This window comes from Salarias fasciatus, chromosome 10 (genome assembly GCF_902148845.1).
Source record: "Salarias fasciatus chromosome 10, fSalaFa1.1, whole genome shotgun sequence".
NCBI classification, from domain to species: domain Eukaryota; kingdom Metazoa; phylum Chordata; class Actinopteri; order Blenniiformes; family Blenniidae; genus Salarias; species Salarias fasciatus.
In genome coordinates, this window is record NC_043754.1 from 20,287,608 (window position 1) to 20,311,120 (window position 23,513).

Below are 23,513 nucleotides of genomic sequence, written 5' to 3' on the forward strand. Positions count from 1 at the left end.
TACCATGGCACAATTCTTTTAGAAAGTAGAAATCACGGTATGCTGGCCTCAGACACTGAGCAAACAGAGCTTGAAGACAATTAGTCCTAATTTGTCACAAGGTATTTCCATTCAGTGTGCTTTGCCCACAGCAGCTGAATTAGTTACAGGTGGAGGAGAGTTGGATTGTGTAACACAGCTGCTCAGCCACGAGGAAAAAAAATAAGAGAGAAAAAAAAAAGGTCTGTTTTTACTTCTCTGTTTTGTTAAGACTGTGATTCAAAGGACACAATGTGGAGGAGAACACATGCTTTCAGATTTAAACAGCTTAGCGTAGACACGGTCGCAGACTCCTCCGTCGTTCCTGGCAAAGAAACTGGGCTCATTTACACCTATTTAACATGTGTGAAAGCATGCGAGTGGGCGAGAGAGGGAGGAAGGCGGTGTCACAACCCGCTAGAAATTTGATATTATGAGAAATAAACTTACAAACATTGCCCTGCCAGAGCATGACGATATATTCCTGCAATTAGTTTATCATCTCAGGCCATAATCCTACAGATGAGAGCTTTGCACCATTGACTCGGCAGCCATGCACAACCACCAAATGTCTGCCTAAATGCCTTTGAGGACGACAAATAAATCACAGAGATGACCTGATTCCACTGCAGTGTTTTTAGGCTCTGATGTTCCAACCACCAAATACAAAAAAAAAAAAAGAAAAAAAAAAAGCTAATTTTGTCGGAACATACGTGTCGTTATGCACACTGTCTGGTTTATAACGTGGCACAAACCTGGATTTGTTTTGGTTTATTTTTCCAATTCAATGTGCTCTAATCGTGCAAATGTGACAAAATAAAAGCATTAATACTCTTTCGTTTTATGATAAAATGCAAGAATAGAAGCAATTTTTAGGGAAACGTGGTATGTTTTGAACACGATTGCCCGTCAGGAATTGTCTGCACGAGAAAGAAAATAGGTGCCACAGGAGGTGAACAGTGTTCCTCCTCAATCTCATTTGTGCAGAAACTGCCTTCCGTAATTGGCGGGAGATCGCCAATGGACAAAACTCAGGTCCAAAGCATATTTTCACAAATTGTAGAGGCGAGATTATTACAGAAGAGCAAGCTTCATTGCTGTCTCTGGTTCTCTGTTTTGTGTGAGACCTGTTTTCATGTGAATTTTCAATTAACACATAACCGGCCCTGAGTGGAACACACATGGCCACCACTGTGTTCTGATGGAACACACAATCCCATCTGCTTCCAGCTTAATGGGATAATCATTTGGTTTTTTTTTTTTTTAACGGGACAGCAGCCCGAACCGTGCCTCCAGCGTTATTTTTGTGAGATGTGGAGTGATAAAGTGCGGCATCAGATGGCTTGCATTCAATAATAACATCAACCTGAAACCGGTGGAGGCGCGTTCGACGCCTCAGTCGGCATAAAGACCTCAGTCTACCTTCCTTCTCATCCCATCTCCTTGATGCACAAGCTCCAGCTGAAAATTTGTTCATCTTATGAAATGTATTGAGAAGTAATTACGATTGCATCTTGCTGCATCTTTACTAAAATAATAAATATGCCAAAAAATGTTTGAAAGAAGTGAAGCAGAAGTGAAAAAAAAAAAGACGTTCAGAAGAAAGCAAAGACTTCTAAATCATTCGGCTACGGATTACTGAGCGTGAGACAAAGCAGATGTGTGGCTCATCCCTGTGAATCCTTTGCAATGCCTTGATTAGCATGGCCAGTACATGAAATCATAATCCACTGCTCCGTATTCGCTGCAGTCACCTAATCATGTGCTGGGATGCTGCGTTTGGCTGCTTTATGCAGTGGAGATATACAGGGGTGTTGGTAATACCACAATGTTAACGTTTTACCTGCGAATCAATCTTCTACCCTTTGCAAATCCCTGGCACCCTGCCGTGTTTCGAGCTGCAACTTGTGATTGGTTATAGAGAGGAATGGAGGGGACTGGCAGTGCTTTGTTAAGGCAGTAACAGGTGGCTCATTATTGGTTGTGGTTTGCACTCTTAAAACTCAGAAACCTCCCGATTCAGTACCTCCGACTTTATCCAACACAGGGGAAAAAGGAACTTGAAGTTTAGCCAGGTTACGTCTAATAAAGACCACGAAAAGTGTCAAGCGTGACTTTAGATTGTGGATGGAAGGTGGAGAACCCAGAGAACAGGACAAATGGTCATCTGACTGCAGGGTGACAGTTTCATCCACTACACTATCTAACTTCAGATTTGATTCTACAATAAAAGATGTTGATATCGATTCTCGCGGGTGTCAGACCCCTCAATAACAACTACCTCCTGCAGTCATCTTTAATAACAGACCTTATGCAAATGATCGAAAGAATCTGCAGCTTTTCTCTGCTTTAAAGTTGAGATAAACTGCACGCTTTTCAGTTCAAGGAGACTTTGGTATCGCACTGCAGAGGGTGTCCTATTTTCAGTGGAACTGCACTAATTAGGCTGTGAATTTAAGCATTTCTTTGTGCCCACATGATGAGACAGATTTCCTCTAGGCTGCTGCTCAGGCAGGCTTATGCCTCAGACTGGATGAAGCAACACTTATTGGTTCGAACTCCCGTATACACGCACTCCATTTAAAGCTGCTTTTATTTTCTCCAGCGGGGCCATTGCGAGACTCTTTGCTTTGCGCAAACTGTCACACAAATCACCATGCAACGCTCTGCAGCGTACACTACCTGGCTCGCCAGACGACAGCACTGTAAGTGAACAGCGGCTGCTGATCAGAGTGGAAGATTTAGCCAAAGACTCGTGTTTTTAGAGAGGAAAATGCAAAGTAAAACAGAATTAAAAGGGTTTAAATATTGATCTTGCAGTTACCAGGTTACCTGAAGTGCACCACAGAGAAAAGCTACTGTATGTACATATAGACGGCCCATCTGTTCAATGTCCATACACACCTTTTCCAGCTAAGGGCCTGTTTGCTAACATCCTGCAGAAAAGTGGGGTAAATTGAATGGTAAGGGAAATACAGTATATGGCTTGTTCCCTTTGTGCGCATTTTTCAAGTGATTTACTAAAAATAACACCGTGACTGTCTCCACAAACATGAGTATTTTAAAGGAGGCTTTGCTGTTTGCAGGAGAAAGATCTACTGAAAACCTGATCGCTTCCATGTTCACTTGCTTGTGTTTGGATGAAGCACCAGCACAAAAATGTGTATTTGGATGTGTTGATGGAGTAAGATTATGAGGGTTAGAGTTAGTGTTAGAGCTAATGAATGTGAGAAATGATCAGTCACAAAATCGAACTTTAAGGTAAAACACAGAAAATGTCTGAGTACAAAGTTCACTGATTAAAGTCGTGGTGAGTCAGTCGAGGAAATGCCTTTTTCTATAATGTATAGTGTGCGTTCCTCTGCGCACCCTGTTAATAAATCAGCTTCAACACATTTACACATGCAGTATGGATGGATGGATAGCTTTGGGGTTTAGGGAAAGAAACCCAAGCATCTCTAAAATACAGCACTTGCACAGGGAGAATGTGCAAACTCCACACAAAAGGGCTCCATGCAGAATGGTCCTGCTGTGAGGCGTTAGAAGGCCACTGTTTGCGAAACACTTCTCAACATAAGATCTCTGGACCGGGGAAATGTAAAAGCTGGCTTCTAATATGCTAATCAAAGCACATAAGCTTGAGTCAGCTAGAAAGCTAACAGAAAGCGCATTGTGTATTAACAATTTATTTACAGATGAACAGTGGCGGAGCAGATTACGCTGCAGGCTGAAGAAATTTGCTTGGTAGAGGGAATGAGTTTCCAGACCTCGAAAACCACGACGAGACAGAAAGCACAGAGTGAAGAGCATGTTTAGCAAAGACTGCTCCGTCTGTATCGGCACGGGAAACTTCCAGGTATGCCGCCACGCTCAGGTCGCCCACAATTCTGAAAGCGCTCAGGGTGCCGAACACAATGACTGTGTTACGCGTATTTTAACAAAGAAAAGTGGAAGCTAGAATCCACAAGCATGAGGTGCAACACTGACTGCTGGTCCCAGGGGAGGCACACGGCAGCCTGCTTTTCTGCAGATAACATTTGAGACAAATTGTGAGACGAAATAGAGAAATGAATTAGAAAAGGTGAAAACTAAAGAATAATGAGGTGGATATATTTGCCACACAGGCTGCAAAATAACCAAAATGTGCACAAGGAAGCTGCAAGTTGAGACAAAATTCTCAACCAGTACCCTTTTAGTGTGTCAATTCAAAAATGATGTTTGTAAAACAGTCAAACTAAAGCCATTAGTGACAGACAGCAATAAAAATAATGCCTTGATGCTTGATTCATCCATTTATCTAGTTTTTGGTGCCTGTGAGTACAAATAATGACACTGATAAAAACAAAACTATTGCAATAAAAGATGTTTCTGTACATCAGCATAAAATTCTCTTCAGATTTAGGAGCTTGAAGATGACATCCAAATCCCCCCCCCCCCCCCCCCCCAAAAAAAAAAGTTACCTTCATGAACATCTGCATGAACATCTTGCTTTAATGCACCAACACAGAGATTACCTGTAGGCTTAACTTCAAATATAGTTTTATGAGCTAGCATCAACTCAAAACTCATGAAGTCAGGCTGGTCATATGATAACTATGATGCAGTTTGTTTATTACAGAATTAAAAAAAACTCATCAGAAACTCATGTAAATGCACAAAGATTGTGTGAAACATTACCAGATGTGCATCTCTGAAATTTCCCACCTTTCTGATGTGAAATTTGAAGTTTGACATCTGTCAAATCTGTTTTTTTCCATTTGTAATTATGAAATTGTGAACTTTCCTGTTTCCCCAGATACCTTTAAGTGCATCTTTTTTCTATTTTTTAATGTTTCTTTTTTCCCCCCCAGAGAACTAATTGCTGCAGAATGGTAGTTATTTCAACATTTGAACTCTGTTTCATCATCTTTTTGACAAGTGTAGACTGGTTGTTTGGTTTTGATATTTCATGATGAACATATTTTCTTTTTGGGAGTTGGTTTTTCCTAACATGCCTCTGAAACTTTAATAGAACAAAAAAATAAATAAATAAGTGGAGCTGTCTGATTGTATTTTGTAATTCAGATAACTTTCCTCTCAGATGATATATTTAATATTGGCGCTGGATCCCAGATAATAGTTAAATGTGTGCATTATATAAACAAATTATCATGTTGTGTAACATTTCCGCATGCAGCAGAACATTAAGCAGCACTTTAATGTTGCCCTTTTCACCCAAAATGCATCTCCGGTGGAAGTAGAAACAATTTCTGAGTATTTATAGCCTTAATAATGCCACAAATATTTTAGCAGCAAGTAAATTCATCCAGCAAACAGAAGGTAAATTGTGCAAACTTTTCTTTTGTGGAGGAGTTAAGCAGATGCAGATGGTGAGACAGGGAGCGCTGACGAGGGAGACGGCCACAGGTGTGCTGCTCTGATTGCACCTGGCTGACAGGTGCACAATTAATCCTGCAGGACAATCAATCCAGAGCCCACGGACATCAAACAGACAACCTATTTCACAATATTCTTCAAGCAAGAATGTGGTCGCAGGAGTTTCTAAACTAGATGGAGGACAGCAGATGGTAGACAACAGAGCAATGGCACGGGTAAGTTATGTTCCGATTTGGTGTTGTGCACGAGCAAAAGAGAAATGGGGTTTGTTGGTGAAACTGCTTGTTTATCTGGCCATATGAAGTTAATGCTCTGTAAGTTTATGTAGAAAAGCTGTTCAGTCACAGGTTGAAATTAACTGCAATTGTTTCAAAATTACTGTATTGGCTCGAATATAAGACGACTCTGATTATAAGACGACCCCTACTTTACAGATATCATTTTGTGAAAATAGAAATATGTTGAAGACAATAAGGTTACTCATAAAACAATTAAGTAGCTTCAACGGTTCAATAACTGCATTAATGATGTCAATAACTTCATAACCATCAAATTCAAGTTCTATTCAACTTAATGAACGTTAATAAAAATACGGTCTAATACTATATCTTGGCCACTTGGCAGTTGTTTGTTGACTCTGCTGCGTTGATTACCATCAGTTTATCATGAGTTTTCCTGCACTGATGGTGTCCCATGTTGATGACATCATCAGCGCGACGGAGCAAAGCGAAAGTAAACAATGCACAACAGCTCAGTCCCCGTTACCTGTAGACGAATCTCCTCTTCCCCACAGATCAAGAGAAGCTCTCTGGTCTCGCTATCTGGGTGGTCTTGACGAAGGATCTCATGAAGTGTCTAAAAACAACAACAAGCGCGCGAACGTAGGCATACTAGGTCGACGTCATCATGCAAAATATCGTGTCGACCCGGGTCTGACTTTCATACTAAAAGCCAATCGGAGCCGAGCCGATTAAAACCCGAGTCGGTTGCAGGGTTGATCGACCCAGGCTGGAATGCCGTTTAAACACTTTCCCACTGCCATGAGGAGCCGATTATTAGCGGCTTTAAACGGGTTTTTTGGCCAGTGGGAAAGGGGTATCATCAGACGCTCCATTCGCTTCCTGGTCACCGGTACTTTGGCTCTATCTAACGGCGCGGTTGTGTAACGATAATCTCGTCCTCAATTATAGTACGACCCCATTTTTGAGAATACAATTCCTGGGAAAAAAATATCATCTTACATTCGGCCCAATACGGCCAATACGGTAATTTTAAACGATCGTGGTTGGTAAAATGGGCCATCTTCCAAGACTGTTACTTCAAACCCCAATCTCTTAATCTGTGAGTTGAAGGACACAGGAGTTCTTAGGGCAGGTTATGAATGTATCCATGATTTTGTCAGTAAATCAGTGACTGATGGTGTGAAGCATGTTGAAAATGCCAAAAGGGTAGGAATGTACATGACCATCTTCAGGGATCATGAAGCCCGGCAGACCCCTTCACCTTGGAGCCTAGGGCAGTACCACTGACCTTTTGACTTTCTTTCCGATTTGTCTACCAAATAAAATCAAAATTGACGTCAACGATGCAAATTATCTTAACGCCTTCGGACGTTCAACTGAAACAACAGCCATGACGTTGAGACGCAGACTCTCCTTCTTTGTTTCACAAGTGTGATACCTGCCGTTACCGAGCTTAAAAAGCTTCACGCATGAATGCGTTTGCAATCATCCATTGATCCCTTCGTCTCATCCTCTGACTTTATGATCTTTGTTTAACTGTCTGGGAAATTTAAACACTCATAGATTGTAATGTTATGACGAGCGGAAGAAGTGCCATGTTGCCATTCGGTAGGTGACATGCCCTGCAAATGGCATAATAACTTTCTCCTAACTCTTAAGATGAGTCCGTGTTTGTTGTGAATATCAACAATTAATGTGGGGAAAAAATGCATTTGGTAAGTACTGATATTTTTGTGTCATGTCACTTATTGAGTGTCTGCATGCTGTTGCTTCACCTGCCATGAATTGTCCAAAGCTACCAAGAATTGTGACTATTTTAAGAATCCAGTCTGTAAATTAGTTTTGGTGTGGACTTTCAGCCAATTATAAGTCATACTGATCTCTGATGGTGATCAAGCATCAGGTTTTCTGCTTCAATGTCAGTTATAAAAAAAAAAAAAAACTTTTGAAATGACACATTACCCCTTTTTATTCTCAGTGTTAATTTAACCTTGAAATTTTGCTCTAAGGTGTCAGTTTTTAATTAAAAGTATGAACGCTGTAGGGAACATGATGCAAGAATTATGGGCAATAAAAAGAATATATTACAAATCATTAGATTGGAGTTAATTAGTGAAGCACTTTGAATGTACATAAGTGTGATTGAAGGTACTTCACAAATGGAAGAAAATGTTTTTGATCATCAATAATTATTAAATAATTGATTAGCTTTTGGAAAAATCTTCAACGATTTTGTTTTTCTGTTTTTTGAGGCAAACATTTTCCTGTGGGTTAAACGTTAAGGCGGATCCATTTTTGACATATCATTTTTTTTCCCCCCCAAGTTGCCATGAACAAAGTTATTTTTAGTCAGGACACTTCATACTTCAGGAGAAACTTGACTTTCTCACTAATCACACCCACTTCCAATTTCTGACCCGTTAGACAGTAACAGGAGCATGTAAGAGAGCATGTAAGAGTAAAACCATCATTTTGTCATGGACGGTTAACATTGAATCAAACTTCTAAACTTTAACATCTATTGGAATTCCATAAAAACTACCACGCCACATGAACATTACATGACACAAAATATTAGTTCCACATGGTTTGAAATAAATCAGTGATTAACACTTCTCATATTAACCCATGGATTTAGACAAAATAGCATTGCTCCTTTAATACAAGAGTGATTTATAGACTTACCTGATACTGGCTGATTAAGAAGTGATTTAATATTCTGGTGAGTACCACGTGTGACCACCAGATGTCACTGTATGACAACAGAATGCTGCTACAGCACCACCAGCAAAAATCTCCATCATTGATATATTTAGCTGACAGTACCAGGAAAATGTCACTAAAAATTAAAGCTTGACAGCAGAATTTTAGATACAAATGATAAAATATGCTGCTGAAGCTACTTAGGCCTGTTGAGGGCAGTTCATTTAGTTTGCTTCAATATTTTTTTGGACTCTTGGCGGCAGTAATGAGACACGGGTTATATATGTTGAGGGCATAGATGGCAATAAGTTGAAGACACGGGATGGTGAGGGAATACTGTTCTTACCAGACCAAGAGACAGTCAACTAGGACAAAGATAAATGGAAAACCCTGGGATATTCATCTTTTGCTTTATTCAAATAAGCCATCAACTATACTGCAAGTACACTGACTGGAGATTCTGTTTTTTGATCAAAAATCTGCATTGGTTTCAGTCCATTATTGCAAATAATGGACAATAGGACACTGAAAAGTTGTCATTAATGGAAACAGCATCAGAGTTCTGACTGGCTTAAAAGCTTAAAGAAAACTATAGAAAAGCTGAAAAACTATTACTGTCATGAAGGCAAAAAAAAAAAAGCCAGTGTTGAACAAATTCACTGATAGTTTTTGGGTGAATAAATGTCTTTTTCAGATTTCACTCATTGAGGTGAGACTTGTAGTCTCGAAAATACAGTTACGGACCTGAAAACCTCCACAGTAGTTAAAGGTGCCTTTATTTTCTCTGTCCCAGGCCTCAGAAAGGTCTCTAGAATAAACCCTTTATTTCTAACACACACAAAAAGCACAACAAATCCATCAGCTCATTAAACATTTAAAATCTAAAACGTGTTTTTGTTTCTCTTTCACACGAATCTGGGGCTGACTTTTAATTAGACCTCAGTTGTGAATAAGTGTCTCTCGCTGTGTGTTTCTAAACCACATTCAGCTTGTTTGTAAGCCCGTTAATCCGAATTAGAGCCCCTGGTGACCATCTGCTGTCTACACGGTCAGAGCAGCGCGCGCGACGCACTACTTTGTTACTGCATTCACCTCAGCAGCAGCCCGCCCCCTCCGCGTGCGTCTCTCTCTCTCTCTCCCTCTCCCTCTCCCTCTCTCTCTCTCTCTCTCTCTCTCTCTCTCTGCCTACCGGGCGGAGTAATTCGTGCTGGTATCCTTTGAGTTCATGCGTGTGTGTGCGAGTGCGTGCTACGGCTGCTGCTTGTCACTCATTGTGCCGCGGTGCGAACACACGGGCAGCGACAGGGACCACGAAAGAAAAAAGAAAAAAAAAGAAAAGAAAAAAATTAAAAAAGAGAGAGAGGAAAAAAAATTCCGTCCGGTTGCAGTTTGTTATTCCCGGGAGAAAAGAAAAAAGCAGCGGCTGATATTCCGCTTCTCTCTCCTCTCCCTCCTCCTGCCTTCACTAGAGACACCTCGCTTGTTTAAAGTGCGTCTGCTCTTCAAGGAGACTATCTGTGACACATTACAATGCTTCAAATACGGGACCTCATCTGGGGATTGCTATTCATTGGCTGTGCAGGTAAGATGACTTATTAATATAAGGAATGAATTGCAAGATGTGGCTGGAGAAAGATGTTTTTTTTTCTTAAGAAAAAAAAAAGAGAGAGGGAGAGAGAGAGAGAGGCAGACTGTGCGGTGGTGTTGTGGAGCAGCATCCTCCGGTCCCACCGGCGGCATCCCTGTCACCGACTCCGGGACAGTGCCGAAGGCTTGGAGCTGCTGCTCCTCGCAGAATACAAAGTTGACTGAGTGAAGTGAGTTTTTCTTACGTGTCTGCACAGAAAAAGAAAAAAAAAAAAGAAGGGGGGCTCACTCAGTTTCAGAGAGCGTGTCTTGTGTTTATATATCAGGAGCTGATTTGCTTTGGCGCATTTTTTGGAGTATCTTCGGGACATTGCCGCTCTGGCCGCGCTGCTGGACTTCATCATTTGACCGCGATGCGCCCCACATGTGCGGAGTTATTTGCAGATGGATGCTGGCAGCGGTCGGTGTTCGGTGTCGCGGGAGGCTTGCTGTTATGCTCCCCTTCCCTCCCTCCCTCCCTCCCGCCGGCGCATTTCCACTTCTTCGGTTGTTTGTACGTCGCTGGTCGAGTTGCATCCATTGAATAGGACCAAATAGGCGACCTGCATGCTGATCTGAAAGTCCGCCTGTGCTGGGTCAGCCGTGACGCACCGAGGAGGGAGGGATGGAGGGATGGATGGATGGATGGAGCGGACCGGAGAGTCGGTCGCTCTTCGCGGGAACGCTTTGTTTCATTCCACTTCAAAAACAGGTTTTAGATACACTCCGTCCCTATATACTGTCTGCATATCAGAATCGCGCCTTTAAAACTCTTTGTTGCATCGATTTGACGCGCCTCGCCATTCACACTGTGCCATCATCGGATTTGGCACGCGGACAGGATCCTGTGCTGATGTGTCGATGTGGGATTTTCGTGCCCCCGACCGGTCGGATCATACAAGTTCTGACCTTCTTTATGTAACATATTCTGGGGTTTTCTGTCGTCTCGCCCCCCCCGGGAGCTTGCCAAACGGGACAGTGGCGGTTCCCGAACTTATCACGGCGCGGTGCGTTTCTATGCGCAAAACGCAGCTGACACCGCTCGGCTCTGGACAGATCTGACCGGAGGTTTTTTTTTTTTTTATAATTTTTTTATTTTCTATTTCGTTGGCTGCGAGGAAATTCGTCATCCATTCAGGACGCCTGAATAGTCATTCAATGTATACAATAGGATCCAATCCCAGAGCTTCCATGGTTATATAGGGCGGGAGGGGACCTGCTTTTTTTTCTTCTTCTTACCCCTCTTGAACCCCCCTCCACCTCTCCTGCCACCCACATCCTTCTCTCCTCCCTGCATCTGCCCCCTTTTCTTTGAGACGGCAACTGAGAACTGCAAGTGGAGTTTAAGGACCCCCAGGGGTCCTTGGAGAGAGGAAGAATAGTTTAATGTTATAATATAATTCAATTAGTGAACATTAGAGCACACCGGATTGCTTTTTTTAACCTTGGGTTGCAGATTCAACATTGTTTCTTCATATTATAGTAGTCCCCCCTCCTGTTTTCTTCCTAAGTGCAACTTCAGAAATGCTTAACCCTTCAGGGAAGCAGCTGTCACGCGTCCATTAAATGTCCTGGAAAGTTCTGTCTGCTGCTTTTTACTTCACTTCAACTAGTACAATTTTGTAACTTCAGTAAGACAGATTTTTAAAAAAGGCAGCTTTTTTTGGAGCTGATTTTCATTGCCAGACAAATTACTACAGCTTCTAATGTATCAAACATAGTTCAGCCTTGATGGGCTCACAGAAGCTGTTGTTTATGCTCATCTTTGTAGCATTTCATCAAAATCGCATTGCCTAGTTTTTTTTTTTTTTTTCACAGCACTTTGGTTTCCTGAGGTTGTTTTTAATGTGTTTTATAAATAAAAATGGATTGGATGGGTTGGGACTTCGGGTCGTGGCAGCTGATTGTGGAAGTGCAGGGTACGCTGTGTACAGGTCAAAAGGCCGCCACAGGACCAACACATACACAACCACACACAGCGTGAATGTTTTTAGACTAATGGATTCAGGGGAATCTCACCACAGATTTCCTTATTGTGCAGTGGGAGCGCCGACCACTACACAACCAAGTAACACTCCTGACACTTTTCATCAGCTAAATCACTTGATTTAGAGTAAATGTAAGTCACCTGCTTAAAAAAAAATGGCAGACATTGCTGTTAGACAATAACTGGACATGCTCTGAACCTGATGACTAACACAGATCCACGACGTCCTGGGAAATAAACTGGTAATCCACTGGATGAGCTGCAGCCGGCTGGTGTTCCTGCCCTGACTGCTATCAGCTCTGATCTAATAGGCTGTGTGAGGATAATGTGCCAGATCTGTGACTTAACATCATTTTCCTACTTTCTCAGCACAAGCAGCTAAAGTGTTATGAACTTTTTAAACCACATTACAAGCTTTTTAAAATCTATATTTGACACGTTGCTTTAGATATACGTTTTGCCATCCGGTGCTTCGTCAGCCTGTTACTTACTGCTCCGGTGAAGACGGCGGTGTGGAGCCCAGCACACTTGGGACGTGTTCGTTTTTTTTTTTTTTTTCCATATGATTCATGATGCTGCCGGATTATTCCGACACCCCCGCAATTTACCGCGCCCCCATGTGAGAGGGGAGGGAAGAGAGGGAGAGACAGGAACCAAGAGGGAGATAATTAAACAACTGTGCCTTAGCTGTGCTCTGCTGCAACACAGAGAAGTTCAAATAAATTGATCAAATTATTTGATAGACACCGGGTTTACTGAAGGGACAGTGACGGTATCACACTGTTTCAGGGGCTGAGTGTTTTAATTACATTTATTGATTTCCAGTTTCTGTTCCAGTTCAGTAATAATTAAAGCTCGAGTCTGGTGACTGACATCAGGATGCGAGGCCTAAACACCTGACTAGAAAAATAACCAAAACATAGCCACAGTAATTAGAATTTGGCCTTCAGGGGAAACCCACAGTGGTCAGTCTGTTCGTGGAACGAGCCAAAACAAACACGATGAAGGTTTAGGATTGCTTTATGGACGAGTGTAAGATGATCATGAATATTCATACGTCTATTCGTGCTGTGCACCTGTTGCTTCAACGCCCAGTGCAACCCAACAGTCACCTCTCTGGTCTGTACTCAATAAATCAGAATATCTATGAGCTCTGCACACGGCCAAGGAGAACATGCAAACTCCAGACTGATAAATGCTTTGTGTAAACTGACTCACGGCAGAAACAATACATGGCAAATGTGCTTACGAACAGGTGAGTGTGGTTTTGTCATTGCTTGGTATTAAGAGCTTATGCTGTCCCCCCCACCCGCCTTCATGTCCTGTACTGTCAGCTTTAGAAAATCCAGCGTCGGCTTGTTTACCCCCAAAAAAAGTTTGATTTTGCTCTGCTTTCGCTGCACAGCAATGCAGCATCATCTGGCAAAAACACTGTTTTGGCCAATCAGAGATGTCAGGACGGACAGTGGGACTTCTGCTGCTTGGAGTTGTTTCTTTCCTTATGGTATGATAAACTGTGTTGTATTATGGCAGCTGACAGAATCTCAGACATGCCGAGTTGTTGCTCAGAAATATTCCGCTGCCCGAAACAACAAGTCCGTCTGAATGCTGAAAGACTCTCATGTTGAGTCTGAAGATAAGAGATCGCTGCAAATGCAAAACTCTGAGGCCGGTTTAATGGGCTAAAATAGCGTATTTGTGCTTCAATCATAGAGCTGAACTCCCCAAAAAAAGAAATCTCCGTTTAGCTTCGCATTTTGAGGCAGAAACTACACAATTCCTAAATGGCTAACATATGGGACTTTAACTGCTGTGGTGAGTTCAAAGCCACTATGAAAATAATACAGGCTATTTTTGACTCAAGGGGAACTGGAAAAAGGAGCCAAACAAGGCAAAATTATAAGGCGCTTTTCGCCTGCTCTCTGAATAAAAGTAGATTCTGGAGCGTCAGAACTTTGCTCTGCAGTCATGCCACATTCAAAGTGACATGCACACATGTTGCAGTAAATCACGATAACAAACGAGAGCGCCTCGGTTGTCGTCAGCGCGGGACCTGCTCGGATTACAGCTGCGCTCGCTTCGGCATCGTTTTACGTTGGGCATTATGCAGTAACTCTCTGCTACTGTGGGGCTGCGAACACACAAGTCCAAATGTGAAAAGTGACTCCTCACTTCATAAACAATGAAGATTTTAGATGCAACTAGTGCGTAACTGCTGAATTAGGCATGAGCCTCTGTCATTACTGTGATAGACTGTGTTTCATGTTTTACTCTTGTCACAGTTGTTTACATCTGTTGCAGACACACGGCGCAGCCCTAACGCTGCACGGCTGGATCAAATCAATGGATGTAAACCGTATTATGCCATATTTTTTCATTTTGGTTTTGTGGACAGTGAACTAAAAAGAACTGGATTTATTTCAATGCGATTCAGAAGACACTGTGTCAAATAACCCCTTGATAAAATCCATACCTTTAGGCCCTCATATGGGAATTGTAAATTTGGATTTTACCATCTCGCTACAGCGCAGTTCTGTGAACCATTAAACTCTACCTGAACCCTTTTCAACTAGTTCCTCTGTGTCGTAACCGTGAATCACTCTGACATCTTCTGATAACTCATTCCTTTCAGCACCCCAAGGCCATTTCTACGCCTATTATGATCAAGAAATCTTGATTTTTGCACCCAGTTTTCTCAAATTGTTGCAATTTGCAGCATTTTTACGTAATTGTTCTGCGGGAATTGGCAGAAATTGCAAATGGAGGGAAAGAATTGTCCTTTTATTAAGTAATGCACCTCACAAATGAGTTATGTAACGACTTGATAACAAGCTGACTGCATAGTGGAGGAAATTACCACAATTGTTAGAGTTCTACTTGTCATAATTCAAAGATTAAGCCCTTTTTTTTGAGCTAGTGGTTTCAAGTCTACTCCAAATGTATGAACTTCTTTTGTTACTTCAAGTTTCCTTATTAATGTAGTCTATTTATTTCTTTGATGACTTTTTTGATGACAGTTGTGGTGATGGGTATTTGTCATTGCCCAAGCTGACCCAATGAGACCTCCTTCCAGTACTTCTAGTGTAAAATGATGATTGCAGAACTAACTTTACATGTTTCTTGGGAGCTTTTTTGTAGACTCAAGCCTGACTGTCTAATATAAATGTCAGAAATATAATTTCAAAAGTAGTTGTTCATATGAAGACCGAATCATTCGTGCAGTTTAGAGTAAAACTTTTGAAGTATTCTGTGATTCTGAGTATTCTGTGAGTTTTTTTCTGTTGGAACTGATATCTATGGAAATTTGCTCCAGTATCAGTAAATATCTTAACTCTTGCCACAGAAATGGGCAGAAATACAAAGACAGCCGTGAGAGGATTCCAGTCATAATGTCATTAGCACCTGTTTGCTGATCCGTGAGTGATAAAACACCCTGTAAAGGTTAAAAACTCGTTTGAAATTCAAATGAAACATGTTGACATTATCTATAAGCTCATGTCTCGTCACAATGCCTGCGGATCTAAAAGGGCTGATAGTTCCAACCAGATAAGTTCCAAGCGGCTCGGCTGGTGGTTATATTTCTGGTGTTAGATTAGGATGGGACGTCTCTGCATATTAATCAGCGCATGAATGGAGGCCATGAGTGATTTGCATTGTGCGAGCTCTGGAGGCGCCCTATAAAGAATTGAATGTGGGGACACAAAAAAGAAGGGGGGGGGGGGGATGGCCTTGTTGTTTTGAACTCTTCTACCCCTCCTCAGTCTCTGCAGCTCACTATAGCTTCAGTTTTCTAAACTTTCTACAGTATTCATTATGTGTACCAAGCTGCACAATTAAGCTTTTTTTTTTTTTTTAACAAAATGCCCCCTCAATTTAAACAAAGTGCTTTAATTAACAGCCTTTGTCATTTGAAAATTCACTCTTATACTATTAAATCACAATTATTGCATCATAAATATGAATAAAATGAATTGTTTAGCCCAAATTGACTTAATTGTCCAGCATTGTAGAGAATGCATAATGAAGTTATATTGCCCAGCAGCGCATATGCCCCAAGAACTGGTTTATGAAAGTCAGAGCTTTAATAATAACCTGTCACAATCGTTTCAGTAGTTAGTCTTTGTAATTGAAGGTAAGCTTAATGAACTTCCCATTTTCTACTGGTCCATCCATTTCAATTTTGCTGAAAGCTTGGCTCAGACTCTTCATTCTGGTTTAATAACAGACTTTTTTTTTCACACTAAATAACTCCCAGTTCTCTCCAAATTACACTTGAGCATCTTGGCAGGGCGAGCCGCTATCAGTTTTTAATGGATTCAGGTAAACTGTGCTCGATGTGAATGTGCCCCAAAATCACATCCAGCACGGTGATGCATCTCGGAAGCGGGTCTGATTCAGAGACATCTTTGAAGCTGCTGGTGCATTAAAGCCAAACAGCTATGCTGCTCATGTAGATTGCGGGCGGGCGGGCGGGGGTGGTGGGTGTGGGGGGGGGCTACGCAGGTGTTTGCCGTGACACTTCAGCAAACTCTCTTTTAGCCTCACCACACCAGGTTCTCTCTATTAGAACTGATGATCTGCACTGTTCTGGCATGCATCACAGTGCATTTATAACCTTTTTTTTTTTCTTCTTCTTTTCTGCTGAGCTCTTTAAGCGAGGATGCCAAGCCTGGTGAGGGTGCCCAAGGTGACGATGGACTACATTACAGCGTAACAGAATCCCAGCATGATGCTCCTGTCCTCCTTGAATTGCCTGGAGAACTACAAGCAGCGATTTTATTTGGAATAGATACTGTTTGTATTGATGTTCCAGTTTTCTTTTATTGTCAGCATGGGGCCCGGTGTTATTTATAGCCTGTCACTATTCTAACTTAGTTCCCTGAGGACTGGCACTGGTGAACAGATGGTATTTCTGTCTGCGAAAGTCACTTCTGACTTTTCTTGTGTTATCGCTCAATTTGGGAGGGAGCAATGTTATTGGATTGCTTCAGTGAACGGTTCACCTGCACCTCTGTGTAACATGTAAAAAGCATTTAGAAATCAGACATACTTGGATGGATAACATCGTGCTGCAGCTGTAGTAACTTTTATCCGGGATCCCGCATATCATGGTTTTAACATTGGATGACTGACAGTCTTTTCTCTGGTGCAGAGAGTACAAGGTTGTGCTTGACTGGCTCTTTTGTTAAGTTGATCTTTCAAGTGCTGGAAAACAGCAGCAACGAGTGCCTGGCAGGTTTAGGTGCAGGTGTTCATGCAACAATACTTTGGCAAGCGTGCGCTTCATTTTCTGCTGCAAATCCACGTGAAGCTTTGAGTTCTTTCTGTGCAACCAAGGCTCCTGTTGGGTGCTTTAGATGATTATTATGTCTTAAAGTACACGTATAGGGTGGTCTTGTGGCCACACAGAGTGGTGAGAAGATCACAGTTCCAGCCCCCCTCTCATCTTTGAATAGGTATTTGAGTTACCGAAAAAACATGAGGCTAAATGGTGGCCCGTCCAGGATGTAATCTGCTTCAGTCCAGCTGGAAGTGGTTCCAGCGCCCTTCGACCAGGACGAGGATAGTGCATGTACATCATGAATAGCTCCTTTCAGACAGGAATTCAAAGGTCTTCACAATGGATCGGAAAATGCACGCAAACATACATATATACACTGAAAGTGGTGTATACAACATACACACACCTACAGGCAACATATATGGTTACTAAAAGCCACATGGGTATATGTTCTTTTTTTCCTTTTAATTAAAAGCTCGAAAGCGTCTGTCTGCACAGCACACTCTTTATGCGCTCAGAGTGTGATGCACTTTTCTATCTTGAGAGTGATGCTGGGTCACTGGTTATTCACACAGTGCCATCATAATATCACACTCACATCGCCCCTCCTCGCAGTTTATCTCCGCACAGTGACACCCTCCACTTACATGTGTCACCGCCATATGTTGGCACGATATCCTTCAGCCATTGTACCACAGTCGGAGCCCCTTGTTTACTCCGAAGACACTCAAACTGCTGGAAACGGGATCGGCCATTAATAAGCTGTTGACATTTTATTTTCCTTACACCTTTGATATGATTAATTCTCTTGCGCTGCAGTTCAGCTTACCTCTTGGTTTATGTAAGAAGGAGACTGATGTAGCTCTCAGTAATGCAACTCTCCCCAGTGGCTTTTTGAAATGTGTTTATTACATGACAGTGTGTGAGATGGTTTTTTTTTTATTTTATATTTTTTCTAACCAAGAGTAAGCTCCCGGCCTGAAAACATGAGGTTTCTTGTTTATCTGTTGCTTTGGATTGCTGGCTCACGTAATTGTCTCCCTGGCTCTTTCACGATATTCATACTTCATTAATGACACGAAGAGATCCAGTTCTGTGTTTCCTTTTGGGGGGAGGGGGATTCTTTACCAGTGTGCAGTGGCTTAGGGAGTCATAGAAGTAAACGTATAAAGCAGTCTAAGGCAGCTTGTTCCAGGATTTGGGCAGCCCAGCTCATATCACACCTGCTGTATTTGTCTGCAATTCAGGGAGGATTTTATGCTCTGAAAGCCTCCTTTTCAAACCACCTGGAGAGGGAACTCATTTTCTTGTACACCTGGTGTCTACAGGGATAATTGTCCCTCATTTAAGATGCATGCAGTGATGTTTTTTCCACACAATTCATTGTGATTGTGTCTAAGATTTATTTTTTTTCTTGGTGAATTTAAATTTTTTTTTCTTATTTCCCTGTTTCCCTTGTTGTAGCGTCTTTACAGTCGTTAAAGTAGTAGTTCTAACTTTACATGGGAGATGCAGCAGACGCATGCACACCACGAAGAAGTAAGCAACAATTGACTTGTCACGATCTTTGATTTGCAAGTTTTCCAACCTCAGAGGGGCCTGTAAACAGGAGTTTTATGTCCCCAGGTTAAATGAGGGCTGAAATTTTTCGCTTATTAACTCGGGGAGCTCTCTGAGACGTGGCGTCGGGCTGGTCTCTGGATGTGCTGGGAGCCTCGGGCAACGATGCAGCCGGGCACAGACAGCCGGCGTTTAACACACTGCTCGCTTCAGACCGAGTCTCCTCTCAGCGTCGCTCGCTGGGACGTCTCGGTGCAGACAGAAGTCAGCTCAGCAGAAACTGTCGTCCGTGATTTAACTGCTGCAGCCCGGAGACCGACTTGGGAAATATTCGGCGATAAACCGAGTGTATCTGATGCACATTATGAACACAAGGACTTGATCGGGGCTCATTCTGTGTCCTTTCTTCTTACCAGTCACAAAACTGTCATCTCACTTACACTTTGCTGAGCTGTCACAGCTATAGTGTACTTGGACGTGCGTTTTACTGTCTCTAAATCCCAGAGAGTGACTCACCACCATGATGTAATGCCTAGCAATGGCAGTTGGCTCATGGCAGGAACTCCGCGATTGGCTGCTTTCCTCAGGTGCCAAGTCGCCTCTGCCTTTGTGTGAAGTACAAAAAAAAGAAAAAGAAAAGAAGGGTGTCTTTTGGGAGGGAGGAACAAGGCGGGATGTGCACCATGTGCAGTTTTCTGTGGGCTTGTTTACCTTCTAAATTGGCACAGTTGTCAGCGAGCTCTCGCTTCAGACGAGGATTCGCCGCGGCTCCGTAGGGTTTTCAGACCACGCCAGCTCAAGTCAAGAATGACTTATTTCACTGCATACACTCCGCAACCTCAGCTGGCACGGATTGTTGTAAGATCTCGAGTCATTAAAAAAAAAAAATAAATAAATAAAATAAAATATTTTGACATTTCATGTAAAGCAAATGAAAATGAGACCCTTAGAAATTATGCAGTTTAGCTTTATTTAACATGAAAAACAGTGCTAATTGCAACATCTTTTTCTACAATTTTTTTTCTCAAGAAGAAGTGAATTCTTGACCCTTTTTCTTAGCAGAATTATAAACAATGAATCGATCGGTTACATAGATAACAGTACGCTTGTAGCAAGGTAAAATGAGTGATCTGATGACATGGGAACATTATGAATCTCAGATGCTTCTGAAATGACAGCAGGGACTCTGTGGGCTGCTTGATCAGACCGCTGTGTCAGATACCGTTCAAGTTAACTCCTCAAATCCAGCCCACATTGTCATATGGGCGCTGACTACAGCCAACGTCCTGCTGCCGCTGCCCATAAGCAAACTGGCATGTGAACGGGGATGAGAGGGAACGGTGTTATTGTGTGGAGTCGGGAGCAGGTGGTTATGGGGTAACAAGAACAAAATCTGCATGTGTGAAATCACTTTAATTGCTGGGGGGGGGGGAAAACTACATTTCAAACTTAAAACTATACTTGAAGAAGGACAATTAGTGAACAGCTGAAGCTATTGTATGGAGCTCAGGGTTTTTCATCAGAACTGCTGAGATAGAATTTTAATATCTTATTATCATATAAAGTAATTATTAATTTGCTCATTTAAATAAAATGATTTCCTCTTATATTCAGATAATTAGAGCATAAATGTGCGTTGTAAAATAAATTTGACCCCACGTACGCCCCATTTCTGAGGGGTTTTTAACTGCCGCGTGTGATGAGATCACAGAAAGGTCTAATTTATTATTCCTCCACACTGGCAGCATTGTTGAAGAGCCTCTCCTGAAGAAAAGGGCGCAGGAGTGACTCTCTGTGAGTTGGGGACAGCAGACAAAGGTGGGTGGAGGGAGGGAGGGAGGTGGGGGAGGGGGCGGAGGACGTTCAGGAGGCGGGACACAATGCAAAGTGTCGTCAAGGAGGAGCCACACGGTCGGGCGGCGGTGGGGCCGGCGGGGCTTCAACCTCTGGATTCATTGTTTCCCCTGTTTGTTGCGCGAGGCGCGCTTTATGTAATGAAGCTTGCTGCGAGCGGTAATGGCATTAGACATGGGTAGATGTTTTTCAAGCCTTCATTCCTTGATTTAATTTAGAAATTAGAGTGTTTACTCAGAATGACTTACACATCCAGTATTACCATGAGATGGCTGCTATTTTTCCACTTTGCAGAAACAGGACGTTCCCTTTTATTTGCATCTTTTCATTACTGTTCTCCTTGCTAAATTAGATATATTTGCATGAGTGGAATTACACCTCTGATGTCAAGAAAAAAAAAAACATATCTTTGCCTTTTAAATGAGGATATGATGGATATTTGCCCCCCCCCCCCTTACCAAATAATATCTAAAAATAAGACATTCTCCTGCCAAACAGACAGCAAACGGAGCAAACAGGCTTGCATGTGTATTGTGGCCTGATTATGTCTGGAATGAATAACTGCTTTACTGACTGACAGCTGTCTCCCCTCTCTTTTTTTTAATCTGTACAGATTCTTTGCATAATGTGTTGCTCTGCTGCTTTAATAAGCCACCATCACTGCAAAGTTCTGTAGCCATGTAATTATTTTTGCGCTATTGACTGCTCAGAAATCAGGCCTGCACGGTAAAATGGATACCAAAAGACTTTGGGTCGGAGAATAAAATATGCTCGGTGGATGATACAAGAATGTTGACAGGTGATAAAGGAGCTTTCTTACTTTTCCTGGCACTCCCGTCTTGGCTTGTGTCGGAGCTTCTCCTCCATTCTCTTTGGCAGCTTGCGGTGTTTGTGCTGCATGGCTTACTGTAAAATACTCAAAATTCAAATGTAAATCCCCCACATGTGAATATATGAGGTAGAAATAGCGTCTCTGCAGCCTTCACCAGTTCCCTTATGGTATCAGCGCACTTGGGCCAATAATGCACTCTTTGAAAATCTTTACCCAATCAGTGAGCTCCAACAGGAGCTCTCTGAAGTCTTTGAAAATTTAATTTAATGCCAGCAGCATCTACTTTGACCCCCTGCCAGGGAACACGACCAGGGTGTAGACACATTGAACTTTTCTGATTGTACGGGAGAAGATACACCAATCAGCGTACGAAAAAAAAAAAAGAGACTTTTTCATGCTTGGATTGAAAAGTGAGCAGATAGTTGTAATATTTAAACCTTCAGGCTTTATCTAATTACTTTTAGATCAAAATCTCTGCCAAAATGTTAATTGCATACGCACAACTGTGGAAACTTTGAGTTTGTTAGGTCACTTTTACTTGGAGTTAGTTTTTATTTCTGGACAGATTGGGATGGAAATGTCAAGCGAGGACCAGTGCTCTTTCCCAACACCAGAAGGATGAAATATGTTTGCGTTGCAGGAACAAAGGGAGTGTGTCATGCTGCATGTGATTGATACTGGCTCTCGGTGCAGGCAGCCAGATGGGCCAGACTCAGAAGATTCGGCGCGAGGGGGCGAGGGCCTGGCCTTTTTACCCGAGCCAGCAGAGGCCTGAGAGACTGCGCAGCCCAAAGGCTCCAGCTCAAACACTTGCAATGCCGCTACCTCCACTCCTGTATGCTCGGAATGTGTGCAGCAGCCTTGACTGGATATAGACACTTGAGCAGCATTCCTGAGTAGAAATCTATAAGACCTTAGTGACAATAATGCCATCATTGATTTGTGCATATTGACCTGATTCCTCGTCAATTCTCCGATTGATTGCTGATTAATTTTACATGTTGGGAGAAAAGCAGAGTCACTCAGGCCTTCGTAATGGTGGAAAGATTATTTTTCGTTGTACTAGGAAAGCAAAAAATGTCTTTCATGAAGTACGAAAAAAAAATTCAGGAATTCATGAAACAAGGCTTTTTGTGCAAATGTAAGAGAAAATCAGCTTTAACTGAATAAGAAGCTCTCTATCACTCTCTGCTTTGTCCATATATGTGATTATTCATTTAACTGTTGGAGTTTAAGATCATTATGAAGAGCAGCGCTAGCAGTTTAATGTAGGGTGCTAATGCATAAAAAATTCACAAAATTACTGGTAAAATCTTACTATTGCGGCCAATTTCAGTGCTTTGCTTTCCAGTTCTTGCTGGATTCTTTCATTTTTGAAGGGATTTTCACAACCCACACCCAGTGTCTGGCCGTGTGCACACAGTATCAAATCCAGCATGCTGATGTCCCCAGAGGCAGCATGAGGAAGAAAGTCACCTCTGGACTTTTACCTGCTGAGAGACACAAGTAGAATTTTGCTATTAGTTTCTACTATGCTGGTATGAAAGGTTCCATGCCTACAAGTTGCTCTGTTGGACTTTTAGTTGAATTTCAAAGACACAAAATCGACAGATCTCTGCGCTATTATCAGAAAAATACACTATCTCTTAATTTGTGAGAAAATCAGGCTCTTTTAGCAGGTTTTTACTTCTTCTTTTTTTTTTTTTTGCCTAAATCTGATATGATATTTTGATTTTTTGAGGATTGTCTTTAGTAATTCACACATATCTTAGATGGTGTGTGTGTGTGTTAAACACAGCTTGTTTACATCCCCAGTGATGACATTAGCAGCAAAATAGGAGAAAGGTCAGCTGTGGAGATTTCTCCATGGTGAGAGATGAGTCGAATATGAAGTGGTTTGTACTCTGCTTAACTCATTTCAGGCATGACCACAATGATTCATATAACATGGCTGAACCACAATGTTTCCACTTCACTGACTTCAAAAATGAATATGTATAATTGGTATTTAATTAATTCATTTTTTTCCTTTGA

At 42.0% G+C, this 23,513-nt stretch overlaps 1 protein-coding gene across 19 annotated transcripts in view; it reads left to right on the forward strand.

The window, feature by feature from the left end:
* The first annotated feature begins 9,543 nt into the window (after positions 1-9,543).
* ncam1a (neural cell adhesion molecule 1a) overlaps positions 9,544-23,513 on the forward strand; it is a 260,268-nt gene continuing 246,298 nt past the window's right edge. For 10 of the 19 annotated variants that reach the window (XM_030101191.1, XM_030101192.1, XM_030101194.1 and 7 more), the window contains exon 1: positions 9,545-9,921. In XM_030101191.1, coding sequence (XP_029957051.1) covers positions 9,870-9,921 — 52 coding nt within the window. In that variant the 5' untranslated portion in view covers positions 9,545-9,869. Of the gene's footprint in view, positions 9,922-23,513 lie in introns of all 19 variants that reach the window. The other 9 variants (XM_030101197.1, XM_030101198.1, XM_030101199.1 and 6 more) reach the window with 4 other exon arrangements.